Source organism: Eublepharis macularius, chromosome 3 (assembly GCF_028583425.1).
Source record: "Eublepharis macularius isolate TG4126 chromosome 3, MPM_Emac_v1.0, whole genome shotgun sequence".
NCBI classification, from domain to species: domain Eukaryota; kingdom Metazoa; phylum Chordata; class Lepidosauria; order Squamata; family Eublepharidae; genus Eublepharis; species Eublepharis macularius.
The window spans coordinates 89869463-89887767 of record NC_072792.1 but is presented as its reverse complement, the minus strand read 5'-3'; the positions used below and the strand labels follow the sequence as shown (position 1 = coordinate 89887767).

Below are 18305 nucleotides of genomic sequence, written 5' to 3'. Positions count from 1 at the left end.
CTGAAATGCTAATTAACAGCTCAATTCTTTAAGCTGAGTCTGGAATTCTTGACTTGGGCATGGGTACACCCCAGAACAAACTCGGAGACTGGAAAGCCAAGGCCTTTGGGGAAGGAGAACTTTTGGTCTTACGAACTAAAGGGAACGCGTCCCATCTGCCTGATTGCTGAAGTGGCTGTGATCAGCACTCAGGATTAGGAGGAAGGGAGGCGGCCTTGACACAGTTTGCAGCATCCTGTCAAGGATTTAGCTAAGATTAGTGGTAGGAGGATGCTGTCAGAGGCTGGCAACATCATCTTCTACGGACTACAACCAAGATGCAAGTCAATCTCTAGAGATGTTTTACAGAAAATAAAAATACTCCCTAGTCTGTGAAACCTTGAACTACGACGTCTGGTTTACCTCATTAGAAATATGTTCAAGAGTAATAGCGCAGTCATACACAGTTACACTCTTTTACATTTATTTGTTAAGGGCCAACAATTACCCATTGAATGTGTGCTTACTGAAAGTGATGTATAGATATCATCAGTAAATGTAGCAAAAATATGTTCACTGGATACATACAGAAATTTAAAATACATTGTCTAAGAATACTTGGGGGGGGGGGGCGGGAAATAACCTTGAGAGCATTTTATAAAGTAAGAAGAAATTAATTGCAGAATGAGTCCTAAGTGGCACAGCTAGGTGCTATTAAAGATTTTAGTAGAAGGCAATTTCTTGAAAACATGAAAATGACAATTCAGGGGGCAGGGGGAAATTAGCTTCCTGAAACCTGGGTAACTGATACATGGACTCATATAAATGTTTATTTCCTAAATTGTTTCTTTAGAACTAAGTACACCTCACAATAACCCCTTGTAAACCCCCTGAGATCATCAAACTGAAACTCAAAAAGGATGTCTTTTCATTTCGTGTAATGTTCACTGCAGCTTTTTATTTCTCTGCCTTTTTCAATAGCATCTTTCAAGTTCTGGCGGTTTAACTGTTTGTATAGTAGTGGGGGGACAGAGTCCCGTGGCGCAGAGTGGTAAGCTGCAGTACTGCAGCCCAAGCTCTGCTCATGACATGAGTTCAATCCGGGAAGAAGCTGGGTTCAGGTAACCGGCTCAAGGTTGACTCAGCCTTCCATCCTTCCAAGGTCGGTAAAATGAGTACCCAGTTTCCTGGAGGTAAAGTGAAGGTGACTGGGGAAGGCAATGGCAAACCACCCATAACAAAAAGTCTGTCATGGGTCATACCTTCATAGTAGTGGGGGGAGTCTATTCAAATGACAAGTTTGGATCCTTCCCCACTCCCAAATCTAGATTGAACGCATCCATATATTGCAGCATTTATCAATCTGCCCACTGTTGTTGATTAGAAGCAAATGGTGGGCAACCATGATGGAGGGTGAAGAGGGGGAAACACACAGCCTCAGCACACTCAAACTAGCAGCTTGAATGAGACGCAAGCCAATGGCTAATGCTAAGGTTTCTTATCATCAGCTCCTGAAAATTCTTGTTTTCTTGTTATGAAATTGCCTTGTTGAATTAGACTGTCTGGAGAGCAGCATTACTTCTCTAACAGGCAGACATACCTGAGGTGCTCATATGCAGAAAGTGATAGCCTTTCCAGTTATTCATTCTCAACATCTGTCACATGTAGGTACTCTACACCCAAACACAGAGGTTATATTAGCTGGTAGGATTTACAGCCAACGGATTTCTTTCCTGCTAATAAGCCTAATTGGCAGCGCAATCCTAAGCAGGTCTTCTCAGAATTCTTCTGAAGTCTACTCAAGAGGCTTCTCCCCATTGTAAAGTGGTCTTAGGATTCTTCTGCTGAACCCTTAAAAAAGGGTTTATCATTGAAGAAGGAAGATTTGAAGAAAATTGCACATCCAGCACCTAACTTGTATATATGTATGTATATATATATATATATATATATATATATATATATATATATGTATATATATATATATATATATATATATATATATATATATATATATATATGCAGAAACAGGTTTAAAAATGCAAGACAAACGATACATTATTTTAAAACAGTGTTTTTGATTTTTTTATTTAAATATTAAATAAAACACAACTAATAATTTGGTGTACATCTCTCATTTAACATAATAAAATGATCTTCTGCCATGGTAAAAAATAAAAACTATACATCTTAATTAAACCAATCACAAAGCATCTTTAAATAATCTATTGCATTGCAATCTCCAGAAATAGCACTGTCAAAAAACTCTACCAAACACCCCCCTCCCCCAGCCCTGAAATGCTGAAAATGACCTTTTACTATTCCAGAATAGTTTCCAAGCATTTTCTATAACAATGGGAAAATGGAGGGGAAAGGGTTCTCCGAAAGTAAAGTGCTTTTCATCACTCAGAACAAGAAACAGACATTGTTTTTGTGGCCACTTGATCTATGACACTGAAAAGAATGAGATAGAAAAGGGGGAAAGGAAACAATTGATAAAAGTACGTGCTACTTTATGAAAATGAAGGCAACATTGCTGTTTTGTGATGATCTTGCCTCATTTGTTTTTTGTCACTCCTGCTAACAATATACCGAGACCAAAAGCCTCTAGTATTTCTTCTGCTCAAAAGGCACCAGCAGAAAGAATCATATAATTTCCCTTCACCTTGAAGAATCCACACCACATAGCAGCAGCATCAAGCTGAAGACACATCACTACTGATTCTGTACATAGATAGAGGTTGGAGAGCCACAGATAGAGCCACATAACATTCTCACCTATTCCACACATACCCCACCCCAGCCCACTCAACAGACAGTCTTTGGCTTATTTGCTTAAAAAATACCTTTTTAAACATATATAACACTGCAGGCTGCAAGAAGCAGTAGTAATGTGAAGGCACCCCTGTGTTACATTTAAAGAAATGGGTCCTTAAAGTGTTAGTCAAAATGAAGCTGGTTTTAGACATCAGAATGGTATTTTGGGGCCAAGCTGGCACACTACTTGCTCACCTGCTACAGAAATTTGACTTCCCTTCTCCTCCTTTGCCACTAGCTATTTGCTTCAAGGTCAAAGGAGTCAAGGCAGTCTCTCTCACCCCTGTGATGTCCAGGATGAGACAGTAAATGCCAAGACACTATCAAAGCTTATTTCAAAATGTAAGAAGTAGTGTATAGTGTCTTCCAATTCCTATACACATGCACACATGCATACACAAACACACCCCACACATAAAAATGCTAATTTTTTTTTAAAAAAAAACTTTTTAAAACCTATTAATATGCAAAACAACAAAACCTAGAACTTGTGCTGACTGTTTAACTAGCTTGTTCATAAAAGGACTACATCTGAAGAGTATCTCTTTGTGCTATTCTGTTCCTTTCAACTGTCAGTATAGTTGTCAAAACCTCTGAATATTGCACTTTCCCCTATGAGTCGGTTCAGTTTGGACCCTGATAATGAAATGCATTTTAAAAACCCTCATTAGCAGCGGCATTAAATGTGTACAGCACTGAAAAAACCCCATAGGCAACTTCAAAGCAATGCCAGGACTTTTGCAGGAAGGGAGGGTTTTCTCTTTAAAAAGTAATTTTTTAAAAAGCTCTTCCCATCATCACTGGAGTAATATGTGAGCAACTCCATGCTGATACACAAAATATTCCTATCATTTTTGAATAAAGGCAACATGAAAGCAATTTATAGCCTGATAACAGGGGACAAACATCCTAAGACGTAGCTATTACGTCTGAAATAAGAAACAAAAAGTTCACAGTTTTCTCTTAAGGTCCAAATGTTTGAGTAGGGGAGGGAAACAAAATAAACAGAAGAGGTATAGATTCCTTTAAAACAAGAATCAAAATCCTTTCTCCATTGTTCGTCTATCTCTGCATAATGTTACTTGCCACTTCTGCAGGGTTTTTTTGTTTTTTGTTTTAGAAAGAGGTAAGCATCTTCACAAATCCATAAAACAAATATTGTGAATAGGGTGGCTCTGGTCCCTTCTTTGAAAAAGCCTATCCCTGCAATGCCACCACCACTGACCACCTTTGAAGTCTTGCATAACAGCAAAGCTGTATTGGCCTGACTTTAATACAGTACCGGAAAAGTGTTCTCCCTAGCCCCACCCCACCCATCCCCGTTCCCTGTCATTATTTTCTTCAAAAGGTCTTTCTTTCTGTTTTTCATGATATTTGTTCAGTGCAAGGATTGTTGAAGCCAAAAGACATATATATTGCTTTTTTATCAGTTCTATAAAGTTAGGAGCTCTACTGAGCCAAATGGCCTCTTCACATACTTCAAACATGTTATTGCTTCTGAGAGTTATTTACTGTTGCAAAATACAGTCATTCGCCCTTTCTCAGATCTCAGTGAGAGTGGAATTCTGTCCCCAAAGAGCTGTATGAATTCAAAGAAAAGGAACACTTCTCATTTGACCAAAACAAATTTCCCCATCTGGTTGGAAGTAAGATCCTCCATTTCACAGTCCCCATGCTGCAAACTGACTGCTTCGTAGGTTGGAGATTGCACAGTGAAGCTATTCTGCTGCGAAAACATGGAGGCAATGGGGGATGCACTGTTGCTGATGTGCAGATGTGTGTCTAGAAGATGAGCAGCTGAAGACACTGGAGAGATGCCAACGCCAAGAAAGGGAGGTTGGAGAAACTGGGTGTTGCCAAAGGCCAACTCTAATGAGTTCTCACTTTGCAATTCAGATAGGAGCAGAGAATTGGTTGATTTACTGCCTTTTGTGTCAGACATGACTCTGGTGTGTGCTTGAGACACTTGAGAGGGCTGGTGACAGGTTGCCTGATGATGTTGTAACTGAAGCATCCTGAACAGAAGAGAGAAGAAATTATCCATTTTTAATAAGCCTCACATTTTTATTGCACATAACCCCAACCCTCATGCCAGGTAATGATTGCTAGCTATTAAAAGCAGACACCTCCACAAATCATGGCATTACATTAGGAATCTGATAATGAAAAAAGATTACATTTTCATTACAAAGCCATGGTATTCTGCATGTCTTGTGGGCTGCAACTGTAACCTTGTGCAAACATTCAAATTAGACAGTGAGAGAGGGTCATGCCAGCCCAGCCTATTCTCTGTCATACGCTGACCTCACTTTCTTTCATTTCACCTGTTATGCACAAGTGCAACTCAATGCTCGCATTGAGTTGCACAGCAAACACATATGGCTCGGTCTCCATGATCTATGCATCACAAAATAAAGGTGTACAGATGGCACAGATTAGGTCAATACACATCTATAGAGTCCAATGTGCAGAAACCATGAAAACAAATTTGGAAATGGTGGGAAGCTGTTTAGCTAGCTGGTGTGATTTCTATCCCGTATCACCCCATATTTCCTAAGACTATACATAAAACAAACAGCTCATCTGCAGTCAGCATGAACTGAAGACTGGTACTCTTTTCTATTGTTACAATAGCCATCAGTATAATGGACATGTGGTCTTATGTTCAGTGTTATGCTCTCACCTCTGCTGCTGGAGCACCTCTTCAAGCAAGTTCCTGCTCTCTCTGTTGCTGCTGCCACCACTATTTCCTCCACTACCATAAATGCAAGCATTCGGCTGAGAATGCTGGAAAGTGCTCATGCCGTTCCGGGCCATCCGAGCAGATGAGGACTGGCACACCTGTCGAGCAAGCCCTTTGATTTTATTCAGACCCAGAAAACCTTTGGCTCTAGCATTCTTCCGCAGCTGCTGTCTAAATGCTTTCAAGCCTACAAAGCAAAGAAAAAGGAAAATTATAAATCAATGTATATTACCTGTTAATATTTTCTTTGGCACAAAATGCCTTGCCTCTGAATTTCTACTATACCCTTCTCCCCTGAACCAAAGCCAATTTGCAACCTCGATCAAGGCTGCATAACCCTATTTGATCTCCTGTGCATGCTACCCACCCCACTGCCAAATTTAAAAGTCTTAATTTGCCAATAATAGAATTAAGAGGTTCCTAGTATTCTGGAGTTTTGTGTGTGTGTGTAGACACACACACACAAAAACCCACATGACACTGTGCTGTTTACATAGCAATGGAAGAATTACCTTGAGTTAATGAGGTATCAGATGCTCTCCTTCCTTCCTGGAAGGTGACAGGCAACAGAGAAGCTCCACCCATGCAGCCCTGAGCCTGCAATACTGGTGTGTCTGATTGAGAAGTCAGAAATGATGATGTGACTCTGGCTGTGCCTGGGTGACCAAGCATCATTTGATCTTCCAAACAATTGCCGAGAGTCACAGAGCTGTTGTTTGATGATGAAGTGAGGCAGCTGTCAGAACTTGTTCCTTCAGTGGGGCTTGCGGATGAAGAAATCACTATACCTAAGAGAATATACAAGAAGAGAACATTTATGAAATTACCCAGGAAGTTATCAAAATTGCTGGATACTGGTCACTCTACCTACAGAAAATCTGCCAGTAACCAAAAAGCCTCAGACAAACAGCAAAGCAACAACGTTAGCAACCAATGTCAAACACACCATCTGAAACTCACAGGGTTCAGTACGGGCAGCAAATTATGGCAGCCACATAATTCCAGAGACCTACAAGCACTGCAGTGTAATTTTATTGCTAAATCAAATGATATATACAATGAGGGATCACTACTCTGGAAAGTTCAACAGCAATAATTATGTTGATCTGAGTTCTTACAGGAAAGAGGTAAGGGAACTGTTAAGGCACCTATGCTATCAGAGTTTTAAAAACCAAACATAAATTAGAAAAGAACTTACTCTCTCCAGGAAAGAAAAGAAACCCATAGGGGTCTTCACAGCTATAAATGAAGTTGTACAGCTAACTCTTTGAAGGAAAAAAAGCTTCCCTGTAGTCCACCCAGCCCTAGTGCATGAGAGTCTGAAGGAAGAAAACAGCCTGGCAGCCAGGGATACAACCTGTCAGTCGGACTTTTTAAATGTAAGCCCTCCTGAGAGACTTGTATCATAGGGAAAGTGTACAATCTGCAAAGAATTTAGCATAACAATAAAACTATGGGACACTGTTGCAGAACAAGAAGGTAGAAGGCTTGCTAGTGTTTACTGCTTTATTTTAAAGGACCTTGTGAATTATCTGTGCTTTAGCCGGACAGCAAGGGACATTTCCAGTGCAGTCCTAAGTAGAGCTATACCCTTCGAAGGACTCAGAAAGGTGTTGCTCTCACTGGGATGGCACTGTAGGTCGCTACAGAAGAAAACAATTTTTTAAGAAAATGTTCACAATATGTCCCAGGTTTTAGGTGTTATATGCACTAGCCAGTAAGAATCTTGATGCTCTCACAGTCACCTTCACATCGCACACACAACCATAATGCATGCACTGAGGAAAAAGGAGAGCAGTGTCATGTTTTGTTAGTGACAAAATACTAGACTTAATGTGATGGTAAAATGCAATTTTCTTCTCAACCAATGAGCTATCTGGGAAATGCTGTTGGAGATCCAAACAACTATCACACGTGTTGTACATTAAAAACAATCTACAATGACCCATTGGAGCCTGCCAGCTGTATGACAGTTTTCAAGCTAAGAGTTTGAAGAATAAGTTCACAAAGCAGATAATCGGGAGAAAAGCACAAGATCCTAAAAGTGTAAATCCATGCAGAGTTACACTGATCTAGAGTCAATGTAACCAATGGACTTAGACTGGAGTAACTCTGCATAGGATTGCACTGTGAGAGTCAAGCAGCACACTGATACTGTTGTTTTAAAATCTGAAGAGGAAATGCTTTTATCACCCTCAATCCATATCCCACAGCCTTTCCTTCTTGCAGCACTTACATGGTGGAGAGCACTGATAAAAATGAGTTGTGACTTCAGCCAGCGTATGCCTTCGGCTAGTGTTGATAGGGAGGCGGACTGGGTTGAAGGCTTTAATTTCCTCCTCCAGTTCCTTGTCTTGCCTAACTTCCTCATTAATGGTGGTTTCCAGCAGGCTGTTTGGAGAGATTGAGCGATTCCTAAAGAGGCTGTTGAAGTTTGGATCCACAGGACAGAACACAGGCTGAAAGGTCAAAGATATAGGAAGTAATGGAGTGAACTCATTTGCTTCCTCCTCACACCCCCTTTTAATTTCAGAACAAGCCCTTCATTATCCAGCTCCGTTGCCCATCTATCTTCTCTATGACATATATCCCCAAGGAAGCTAATACAACTGTAAAACTGAGAAGAGACAGATATTTAAATTACTCTAGACTCCGTTGTCCCAAGACCACCAGCCTCCACTTTCCCCAATCAAATGAAAATCAAGATGCTAGGACCACCAACCTGTAATGGGTTATTTATGTCACAATCCAATTCTGCCTGCAACGGTGACGGAATCAAATTTTGAGGATGCTGGTAAAGGAGAGATGATCTCAATGTCTCACTGGCAAGACTATCCTGAGGCAACTAAAGACAAAAGGGATTCAAAAAGAGTAATTGCCAACTGCTATTTGGACAGAAACAAATACGTAATTTGAAATGCTATAACATATGGACCAACACGCAAGGATTAATTACAAAGACGCACACGGAGAGGGTTAGTTTACATTTCAGGAAGGTAAATAAAGAGGGATTGGACTTAGTTCATAGAGACAGAGGATGGGATACAGCTTAAGGGGACAGATGCTGAACAGATTTCTTACAGCGATTAACCCTTGCATACTTCTGTGAGGTTGTAGTATTTGGGGTTTAAACTTGCAGTAAACTAAGTTCCCTTCCAATACTGAAATCAGGCACAAGGGTTTACACACATAAATAGGCACATTCCCCATACACTGCTGAAAAAGTGCTTTCTGGCCAGCAGGCTGAAAATTGTAAAAAACAGACAGACAGAAGTTGGCATGACCTTATGAATGGCAACACAATATTACCTCAACGTTGCTGAAGTCTGTGCTCCGTGGCCTTTGCTGACGGCCATTTAGTGGACGATTTGACAACTGATTGCTTCTGTACTCTTTAAGGCGCTCCAAGAGAAGGTAATAAATTGCAGCAAAATGGTTGTAGCTGCTATTTTGAAGGGACTAGAGGAGACAGAACAAAGAGAGACAATTATAGCATACAGCCAGGTTCAAAAAGGATAGCTACCTCTTAACTAAAAGTTATAAACCTAGAAGCATTTACTTGAAAGTAAATTCTCCTGAAAATTAGTATGGATACTTCTGTATAATGCATTAAAACTTATGGTATAAAGAAGGGATTAATATGGAAAAATTCAGAAGGGAGAAAAGTCCAGTGTGATCCGGTTCTGAGCAGTTTAGATACTGTGGGCATCTAGGACAGAGAACACTGAAGCTTTTAGAACTAAGAATATTCTCATATCAAAGTAAAGTTGGTTAGTCTTAAAGGTGCTACTGGACTCTTTTCTACTCTCTTATCAAATACACTCTTTAGTTTTCAGCCATCTTTTCCAAATATAAAATACATTCTATCAAGTTACGTAGAAATATTTCAGTACCATTTCTACAAGTGCATGACATTTTTCTTGATTTGAAATCCAAACAGCAAATACACAGTTCTTTCCCACACAATACAGTCACTAAGCTTGTATAAGGGGCAAGCGTTTCTCAGTCTCTACACAACCAATCAGACTCACCTCAACTGTTCTCTGCCGATCAATTCCAAGACTGTGCATAATACCAAGGACTTGTTCATTGTAGTCTCCCAGGTTGGAGTTGTAGTTTTGTATAGAGAATGACAGAGACTGCTGCTGAAGAGAAGGATCTGCCTGCATCCACTTATGCTGTTTTATTTGAGCAACTGTGATTCGTTTTGTAGGGTCCACAACGAGCATCCGTCGAATGAGTGTTTCACAGTCTAGTGTTTGTTTTAGGAACAAGCACAAAAGACACACTTGACTACAGAGATAAGAAGCAAGAGATACCTTAGACTAATAGCCCCATAAAGAAAAACAAGGATTTTACAAATGTGCCACACTGACCAAACAGTTTAATCTTGTTTGAGTGCCTATCACCAGAACAGTGACAAAATAACCTGTTTCTACTTGAGAGCAAAAGCAAGAAAAAGCTGACTGAGGTGCTGCAATGTACTCAGTATTTCTGTCCTGGACAGTATACTCTCTTTTTAACAACTAAGACGAAATTTTGTAAATGTTTTAAATGTATACTATAGCTTTACTTTTTATTTTGCTTATTTTATTTCATTTATACCCCACCTTTCTCACCAATGGGACCCAATGTGGCTAATATCATTATCCTCTCCCCCACTTTTTCTCACAACAACCTTGTGAGACAGGTCAGGTTGAGAGTATGCGACTGGCCAGATGCCACCCAACAAGTTTCCATAGTAGAGCAGGAAATTGATCCCAGGTCTCCCAGGTCTTAGTTTGTCACTCTAGCCACTACACCACACTGGATCTGCTTTAAAGACCCTATCTCTCAAAAATAAAGTAAGAATCACTTCTATAACCAGTTGTATTTTTGTACACTTCTGCACCTTTCTGCATGAAAAAGAAAATGTGCCCCCATCTATTCAATGCCTAGAAAATACAGTTCACAACAACAAAAATCTAACAGGTAGGTAAAAAGAAAAAAGTTATGGGTATCTATCACCAGAAAGATGAGTAAAACACACCTTGAGACATAAAGTAGGGAATGCGGAATCGTCCCTCAAGCACTCTTTGCCTCAGAGTTGGTAAATTAGGTCCATCAAATGGCAGAGAGCCACAGACAAGAACATACAGCACCACACCAAGGCTCTGTCAATGGAAAGTACATGTAAGTAACTGAAACACAGCCAGTGCTACCTCTTAAGTACCATCCTTTGGGGAAATCTTTAGACTTATATTAGAGTAGTCCAGAGCTTAAAACCTACCCATATATCAAGATGAGGACCTTCATATTCCTTTCCTTCAAAAACTTCCGGAGCTGCATAGGGTGGGCTTCCACACCACGTGGAGAGAGGCTCGCCAGATTTGTAGAAATTTCCAAACCCAAAGTCTGTAAGGGAAGATAAACATCTGGAATTTAACACTGGTATCTGCTTTTTGAAAATGAATAATTAAAGAAAGCAAGGGCATTGCAGGGGATGCTACATGACGTCACATACTTGCTTCCACAAGCGTCTATTCTCTTAAATGTCATCATAAACCTAGAGCACTTCAAAAACATGAAGACTTTTTTCTACTAGGGCACCACACAAAAAATGAAGCAATGTTGTGTTTTGTAGCACCAGCACCTGCACAACCAACACTTACCTGCAAGCTTGATATTCATGTTAGCGTCTAATAGCAGATTCTCTGTCTTGAGGTCTCTGTGTACTATGTGATGACTGTGACAATATTCTACAGCTGAAAGGATCTGCCAGAACTTCTTTCGAGCTTCGCTCTCACTCAGGTGTCCATGAGAAGTCAAATGATCTGTCAGACACACAGGCAAAAGGTCCAAAATGAAATGCCTATGATGGACCTCAATTTCCTTCACCCTTATCTTGACTGAGTGGTAAATGACGCTTTGGTATAGTAATCATTTACTCCAACTTTAAGCATTAGTATGTAAATCTTCAGCTTTCTTATTCCTCTAAACAGTAACAACCTCCAGAACCCCCAGTATCCAAAACCTTAGCTAATGAATCAATTAATGCCACATCTTTTAGGGTATACCAGACAAATACCATGACTGTTGTGAAAATGCCATTTATCTGAATGTTTAAATACTTTAAATGGTAAGAATGTCACCGAGGGAATATCAACTGTTCACTGTGCATAATGAGAACTCACCAAACATTTCTCCATTTTTTGCAAACTCTGTCACAATGTAAAGCATATCTTTTGTCTCCATAACCTGAGAAGGGAGGGAGAAAGAGAAAAGAATGTATCAAACATACAGTTCTAAATTGTTTAAATACATTTTTGAATATAAGTACTTTTCTGTACTACATCAAAACATAGCAAATCATTATTCCTTCACCACAGAAGTTTATCCAGTAATTAAGAATTACTCAGAAAAACTGTATTTCCCCTCACAAGAGCTGTCAAAAATAGAAGACTGGCACAGCTATCCCTCTCGGTCTATGTACGAGAAACATTTAGCTATTTGTTCATACATTTTAATTTCTTATTTTTACTATATATTAAAAACTAGCTTATCACATTGGTGTACACACTTAGGTATGATTAACATGATTTATTGATTTCACTATTAACAAGTAAGATGAAAGTGAATTCAGAGCACAAGAAGCAGCAAGAAAAACCTACCAAAACATCCCATTTGCATTTGGAATTTTATAGGTTTATTTACTCAGCCTGTCAATCCATGATAGCTTTATGCCTATGCAAGGGCGTTTCTCAATATGCATAAATAACTGTGTTAATTTTTGACTCCAGCATTAATTTATTTCTAAATGCAACAGTGAAGACCTGAAACAACTACTGATGAAAGGAGAAAGTGCCAAAGCAGTATTACAGCTGAATATCAAGAAGACAGATGTAATGACTACTGAGGATTTACACAATTTTAAGGCTGACAATGAAAAAAATAAAACAGTTAAAGATTTTCAGTCCCTTGGCTCAATCATCAACCAAAAAGGAGAGTGCGCCCAAGAAATCAGGAGACTGAGACTCTGAAGAGCAGCCATGAAGGAACTAGAAAAAATCCTTAACTGTTAGGAAGCATCACTGAAGACTAAGATCAAGATAATCCAAACTATGGTATTTGTATGGTTGTGAAAGTTGGACAGTGAAGAAAACTGATCCATTTGAAATGTGGTGATGGAGGAGAATTTTACAGATACTATAGACAGCCCCCCCCAAAAGTAAGTGGATTCAAGTTAAGCCTGAATTCTCCCTAGAAGCTTAAATGAAACTGAGACTACTTTAGTCACATCATGACCAAAACTCACTGAAAAAAACAATAACGCTAGGAAAAGTGGAAGGCAGTAGGAAAAGAGAAAGCTCCAAAATGAGATTGCTTGCCTCTATAAAGGTAGCCACGGCCTCCAGTTTGCAAGATTTGAGCAAGTCTGTTAACAATGGGAAGTTTTGGAGGTCTTTCATTCATAAGGAACCATAATTTGGAAGAAATCTGACAGCAAAAAACACCATTTGCAAAAGACCTTTTATAACGTCTGACGAAATAGTTTTTTTTTAACTATCCTACAGATTCTGAGGGAGGGGCGATCACACAATTTATCACTACAGGTACCTGTCCTGCGTTTCAGCTTCAAATCACAAATACGAAACATCTACCATAAACAAATCCTCAAAAGCAACTATAGGTTTTGGCTTACAAAAAATATTAAGAACCAAAACAATGTCAGTGTTACTTCAGAAACTGAGGGTTTTAACATTCTGTAAGACAGTGTGTGTCTCAAAAGCAAGGAAGGGAGCTTTCATCCAACATATAAATGTAAAATAAATGACCAGAATAAATAAGGCATTTTAAATGTTCTTGGAAAGATTCCAGTTGAATTAAAATTAGACACTGCCGTTCAAATCGTCAACAACACCCTCCACCCTCAAACTGCCATTTCACCTAATTCCTACTGCTTAGATTCCTTCAAAAGGGAGCATCACACATAAACATTAATCAGCAAGAATATAAAATGTTAAGTTGAAAGAGCTGGAAGAAAATACTCCTCTTGATAAGTAGCATGATCCAATAAGAAAAATTTTAAGATTATTTCAGTCCACACTAATGAAATTAACAAAAATTGTGGATCCTTTAACACCACGCTAGCAAACTGATAAATGGACAGAAACTTGTATTGTTACAAATTCATCAAATGAGAATTTGATCTTTAAAAGTTATGCCTACACAAACAACTGGCTCTTATTTTAATTAAGCTTTGCCAAAAAAAGAAAAGCTAGTCAGGAAGCACATCTTATTTTGATGGTAACTGATACCTCACATTGAACTTTAGCTACTGTGACACATCACCTTTGCCTTAAACCCACACAATACTATTTAAGATGATTAAACAGAACTTCCACTGAACACTAATCAGATAAAACATTTAGCATTTGTTACCCTACTCAGTCGATGACTGAAATCTCATTTTCAGCACCTTAGATTAATTTTTGTTCTTCAAACTCTAAAACTCAAATTTAAAAGGAAACATCCAAGTGATAACCTGATCCTAATAATGTTTACTCAGCCGCAAGCCCAAATGATTTTAATGTGACTTATTTCAAGTCATCATAGTCAGAACTGTAACCTAAATGTTCTTATGTTAGTGTTGGAGTATAGAGATCTCCTAGTAATTCAAATCATATGTGTTATTAATAGAGATCTAATGTTTACTTTTAACTTCAAAATTTTGCATTATAATCAGCAAGGTATTTTCATAGACATAATCAGTGTAAAGGCATAAAAAAATAGCCGTAAATGGAAGTACACTTCCTATGCTTGATAATTTACACTCACATTCAAATTATTTGTAGCTATCTTAAATCAATTTTGTTTAAATTTAACAAACTTGTTAAACATGAAGAATTCAGGGCCTGATCTATTTCCATTTGTGCATTTTAAAGTAGTGTAATGATCATTCCTCTCCTGTTCCAACCATGTGTAGTGTAAGATCATTAAAAGCCAAAGCCATAAGGATAATTCTAATAGGCAGGTAGTGGTCAGAAGTGATCTCTTACCTGATACAGCTTAATAATATGGGGGTGATTCAAAAGCTTCATTATCTGAACCTCACGATAGATTTTCTCCAAATTGCTTGGATCTAACCGTGTTTTGTCTATAATTTTTATTGCAACCTGCAGATTCAAGAAAACAAACCCAGAACCCTTGTAAAATATGTTTTTATATTACTACACAATCGACCAAAACATGTTGAAATAACTCTTGTAAAAAATGCTATTTGGGAGGTTATTATACAAGCTGCACAAAATTCCTTGTTCAAAGACCACGTGCTACATAATATACACTAAGATTAACCCTCTCCCCAACGAACACCAATCTTAAAACTTTCTTGAGCATAAACGTCATTGGAACAAATAATTCCAATACATATGCAACACAACCATGAGGTCTTCATAGCAGTAAACTGCAGTAAGTTCAACTGGACTTGTTCCTTAGTGAACTGTGCTTAGGAGTACAGTTTTAGGATCAGGATGCTGGTTACTTTTCAAACATTCCATTTTATATTCCTGAAGTTGTACTACACTGCTTATTTCCAAAACTATCGGCTGTCCAAGAAAATCCTCTAAGATACATTTTAATGTTTTACTAATGTCATCAATAAAATGAAATCCACTCTGGTGGTGGATGTAATGGACTTAATATCCATCTCATCAGTGCTGCTGGCTTCTTTGAGTCTACTATTCCAAGTAGTCCCTCTTAATATGAATTATTGATTTCATCTTTGTACAAACCAAGAACTTCACAGAACAGCATCCCCAGCGCTCTACTCTTGATTTCCTAAACCAAGCAAAGCAGCAGACATCACACTCACCTGCGTTTTGGTCACTCTGTGCCGAGCCAGTTTCACTACCGCAAAATTGCCTTTTCCCAAGGTCCTCTCAATATCATAGAATCCAACTCGAAGAGGCCTTTGCTGGCTATGGTTTAAGGTGGGAACAGTAGTGTAATCTGACATGATCACCATGGTTAGATAATGGTTGTTGACAAAGACTACTCAGAAGTATTTATATAGGCATTCCTCTTCAAAGGCTGAAATTTTGCACCTGCGAGAAGACGGATAAAATTCCACTAAGATTTGTGGGAATTTGTGCCCTACAGAGTCTCTACCCAAACCAATCCAACTTTAGAAGTTGGTCCGCAAGAACTTGTCCAAGAAAATTATTGTTGTTCTTATTTTCATTTATAACCTCTCTCTCTCTCTCTCTCTCTTTGGGAAGGAAACTTTAAAACATGCCTCAGACCAAAAAAAAAAAAAAAAACCTTTCCCCCTGGCCCAATTAATTGACAAACGGGGTTCCAGTTACAAGCATAAAATTATTAGCAGGAACTACTCCGGAAAGTTCTTTCTTAACAGCCTCGGCGTGTCTGGGAAAAAGATATCGCTCCCCCAATTATAACCGGCCCCGTTTCCGAGCCCCCCATCCCTTGCTGCCACCATTCAAGTACCAGTTCCGTCGCTAAGGGAGCGCTCCGGAGAGAGCCGGACCCCCACTCGGGAAGGGTCCCTCCGAAGAGGGCCCCTCCGAAAGCACCGCAGGCTCCCGAGGGGTTTCCCCAGAAAGCTTAGCAGCAGCCAACGTCCCGCAAAAGAAGCCAGCGAGGACGGAAAGAATGCGCGCGCCGGTCCCCAAGGAGAGCGGCAGGCATTTCAGGCAGAACTACTCCCCGGAAAGCCTGCCCGGCCCCCGGCTCTGGCAGCGTCAGCCGCGCTCCAAGTTCCAGAAGTACCTCGCGCTGGGCTGGCTGGCCGGCCGCTGCCGCCTCCGCCTGCTAGGCTCGCGCTGCTGCTCCGGTGTGTGCAGCAGCCAGAGGAACACGCGGGAAGCCCTTCCGCCCACCCCGAAAGCCGAGACAGGCCCATTGACGTCACTTTGACGCCAGAGCGACGCGCGACCGAGCGCGAGGCTGAATGAGAAAGGGAGAGAGAGACATCGAGCCGTTGCCAAGAGACGGCCTGTTCTGACGCGCGCCTGGATGGGCCCGTCGCCCTGGAGATCGGGAGGGTGGGGTGACGTGAGAGCCAAGCAAAAGGGGAGAGGAGAAGCAGCCCCACCCGGGTGGCGCGCCATGTAACCCCTAGCTCTTAAGGTTCGGGGGGGGGGTGTCTCCTGCCGGATCCGCCAGGTCCCGCTTTCGCCCTCCGCGCCCCGGAGGTCGGGCGGTGTTTAACCCGATCGGACACTGGGAGGGAGGCCGGGCTGGAGTTGTTTCCGCGCCGCTGGTGGCACCGCTTGACCCGAGAGCCCCGAGAGGATTCCGCCTCCTGTGCATCGCGACTCAGACGGACGGTCACCCCATGTGCACCGAAAGAGGATTACGAAACTTCATGCAGCAGCCCGCGAGCACGGCTGAGAATAACTGCCGTTCGCGCGCGCTGGAATTCAGCCTGGCTCGGGTGCAGAGCCAGGGCGCTGCACTTCGGCCTCGGCGGGTGACATTGGGAGTTGGTGAAAGCAGCTGTGCTTGGCCAGGCCGTTCTCCAGACTGGGGGTCTCATGCCGAAGTCCAGGCGCCCGCGGCGAAGCAACTAAAAGCGCCCAGGATCGAATCGCGAGGGTGTGTGTGTGTGTGTGTGCCAATGCAATTAGCATATGTGCCACAGGAAAACCTAAGCATACCTGCCATGGTTTAAAATGATGAGGCCCCATCAAGTTTTGATAGAAATGAAAAGGGAATGTAACTCTTGAAAATTCCACATTTAAAAGCTGCAAAAAAAAAAAGCTGAGCATATCAGAGTTTCACTGGTAAAAGTGGGCTGTTGTCTGTTTTTAACATTTATCTTCTTGTTTCATGGGCTCCAAGGCAGATTTCTTTGGGTCCTTATCTAGGACTATAATAGAAAACGAATTCCACAGTACCTTAAGAAAAAGCAGCCAATTGGTAAAATATTCCAAGAGGGATTTATCTGAATGGAATCATGGAAAGCATAGCCCATGTTCAAAGTATAAAAGTGTGTGGGAGATACTCATTTTATGTACCATGCATGACCTTGATAGTGTGTCCTGAATTCAATTTCTAGGTCACCTTTCTATGGCTCCTGCAGCATATGCCGTTTAAACTTGCCAAGTTCTTGCTCAGATTCTGCTTAGATGAGTTTGGCAGCATGCTAGGAGTCCAAAGATCTACTAGTTTAATTTTTTGAGAGCGGAAAAGAATGCAGCAAACCTCCAATTTTGTGTGAAGATATCACCCCAGTGTATGACACGCACGATCTAGCCATTAATTTGGGATGGGGTAATGCCTCAAGCAGGAATTGTGGTTTGGTGGACATACATGTGCAATTCATTTGATTATATGGTTTGTGACCTTTAGTGCAACTCCAGTCCAGATGTTCTTTTTTGTTTCATTTGGAAATTTTCTTCTGCTTTTGAACTATTAGCATAATCAGCACATTATTTTTTTTAATGAGGGCAGAGGTGAAACATGCAAAAAAACACAACAAAAACCAGAAGCCTTTCAAAACATGTTTATCACCATATCTGACTGACTTGTCTGCAGATGACAAAAACAGCAAAATGAAGAGCTCAGTAGTTGTGCAGAAAAATATAACTTTGTGAAATTAACCAAAAGGGAAAAAAGCTCTCCCCAAACAAGTCAAAACAAATCAATAAATCCCAATGAAGGGGTATAAAGAAGTATGAAGGAATATACGTGAGGGTCAGCTGTTTCACAATCTGCATCCAGATCATGTTCGTTGCCACGTTACAGTGGTTAGTGTCAGGGT

General features: G+C 40.5%; 1 protein-coding gene across 2 annotated transcripts; it reads right to left on the bottom strand.

The window, feature by feature from the left end:
* Nucleotides 1–2045: 2045 nt before the first annotated feature.
* Nucleotides 2046–16886, bottom strand: SIK1 (salt inducible kinase 1). 2 transcript variants are annotated; one of them, XM_054973432.1, is made up of 14 exons: nt 16310–16886; nt 15393–15624; nt 14578–14694; nt 11713–11776; nt 11191–11352; nt 10809–10933; nt 10569–10692; nt 9571–9791; nt 8849–8998; nt 8262–8384; nt 7776–7998; nt 6052–6327; nt 5480–5726; nt 2046–4811 (listed from the first exon to the last, which is right to left on the bottom strand). In XM_054973432.1, exons 2-14 carry the CDS (start codon nt 15543–15545, stop codon nt 4406–4408), a joined length of 2391 nt encoding a protein of 796 aa, XP_054829407.1. In that variant the 5' UTR covers nt 15546–15624; nt 16310–16886; the 3' UTR covers nt 2046–4405. The 2 variants fall into 2 exon arrangements, with proteins under 2 accessions (XP_054829407.1, XP_054829408.1); XM_054973433.1 differs by lacking the exon at nt 16310–16886 and adding an exon at nt 16028–16295.
* Between the last annotated feature and the right edge of the window lie 1419 nt (nt 16887–18305).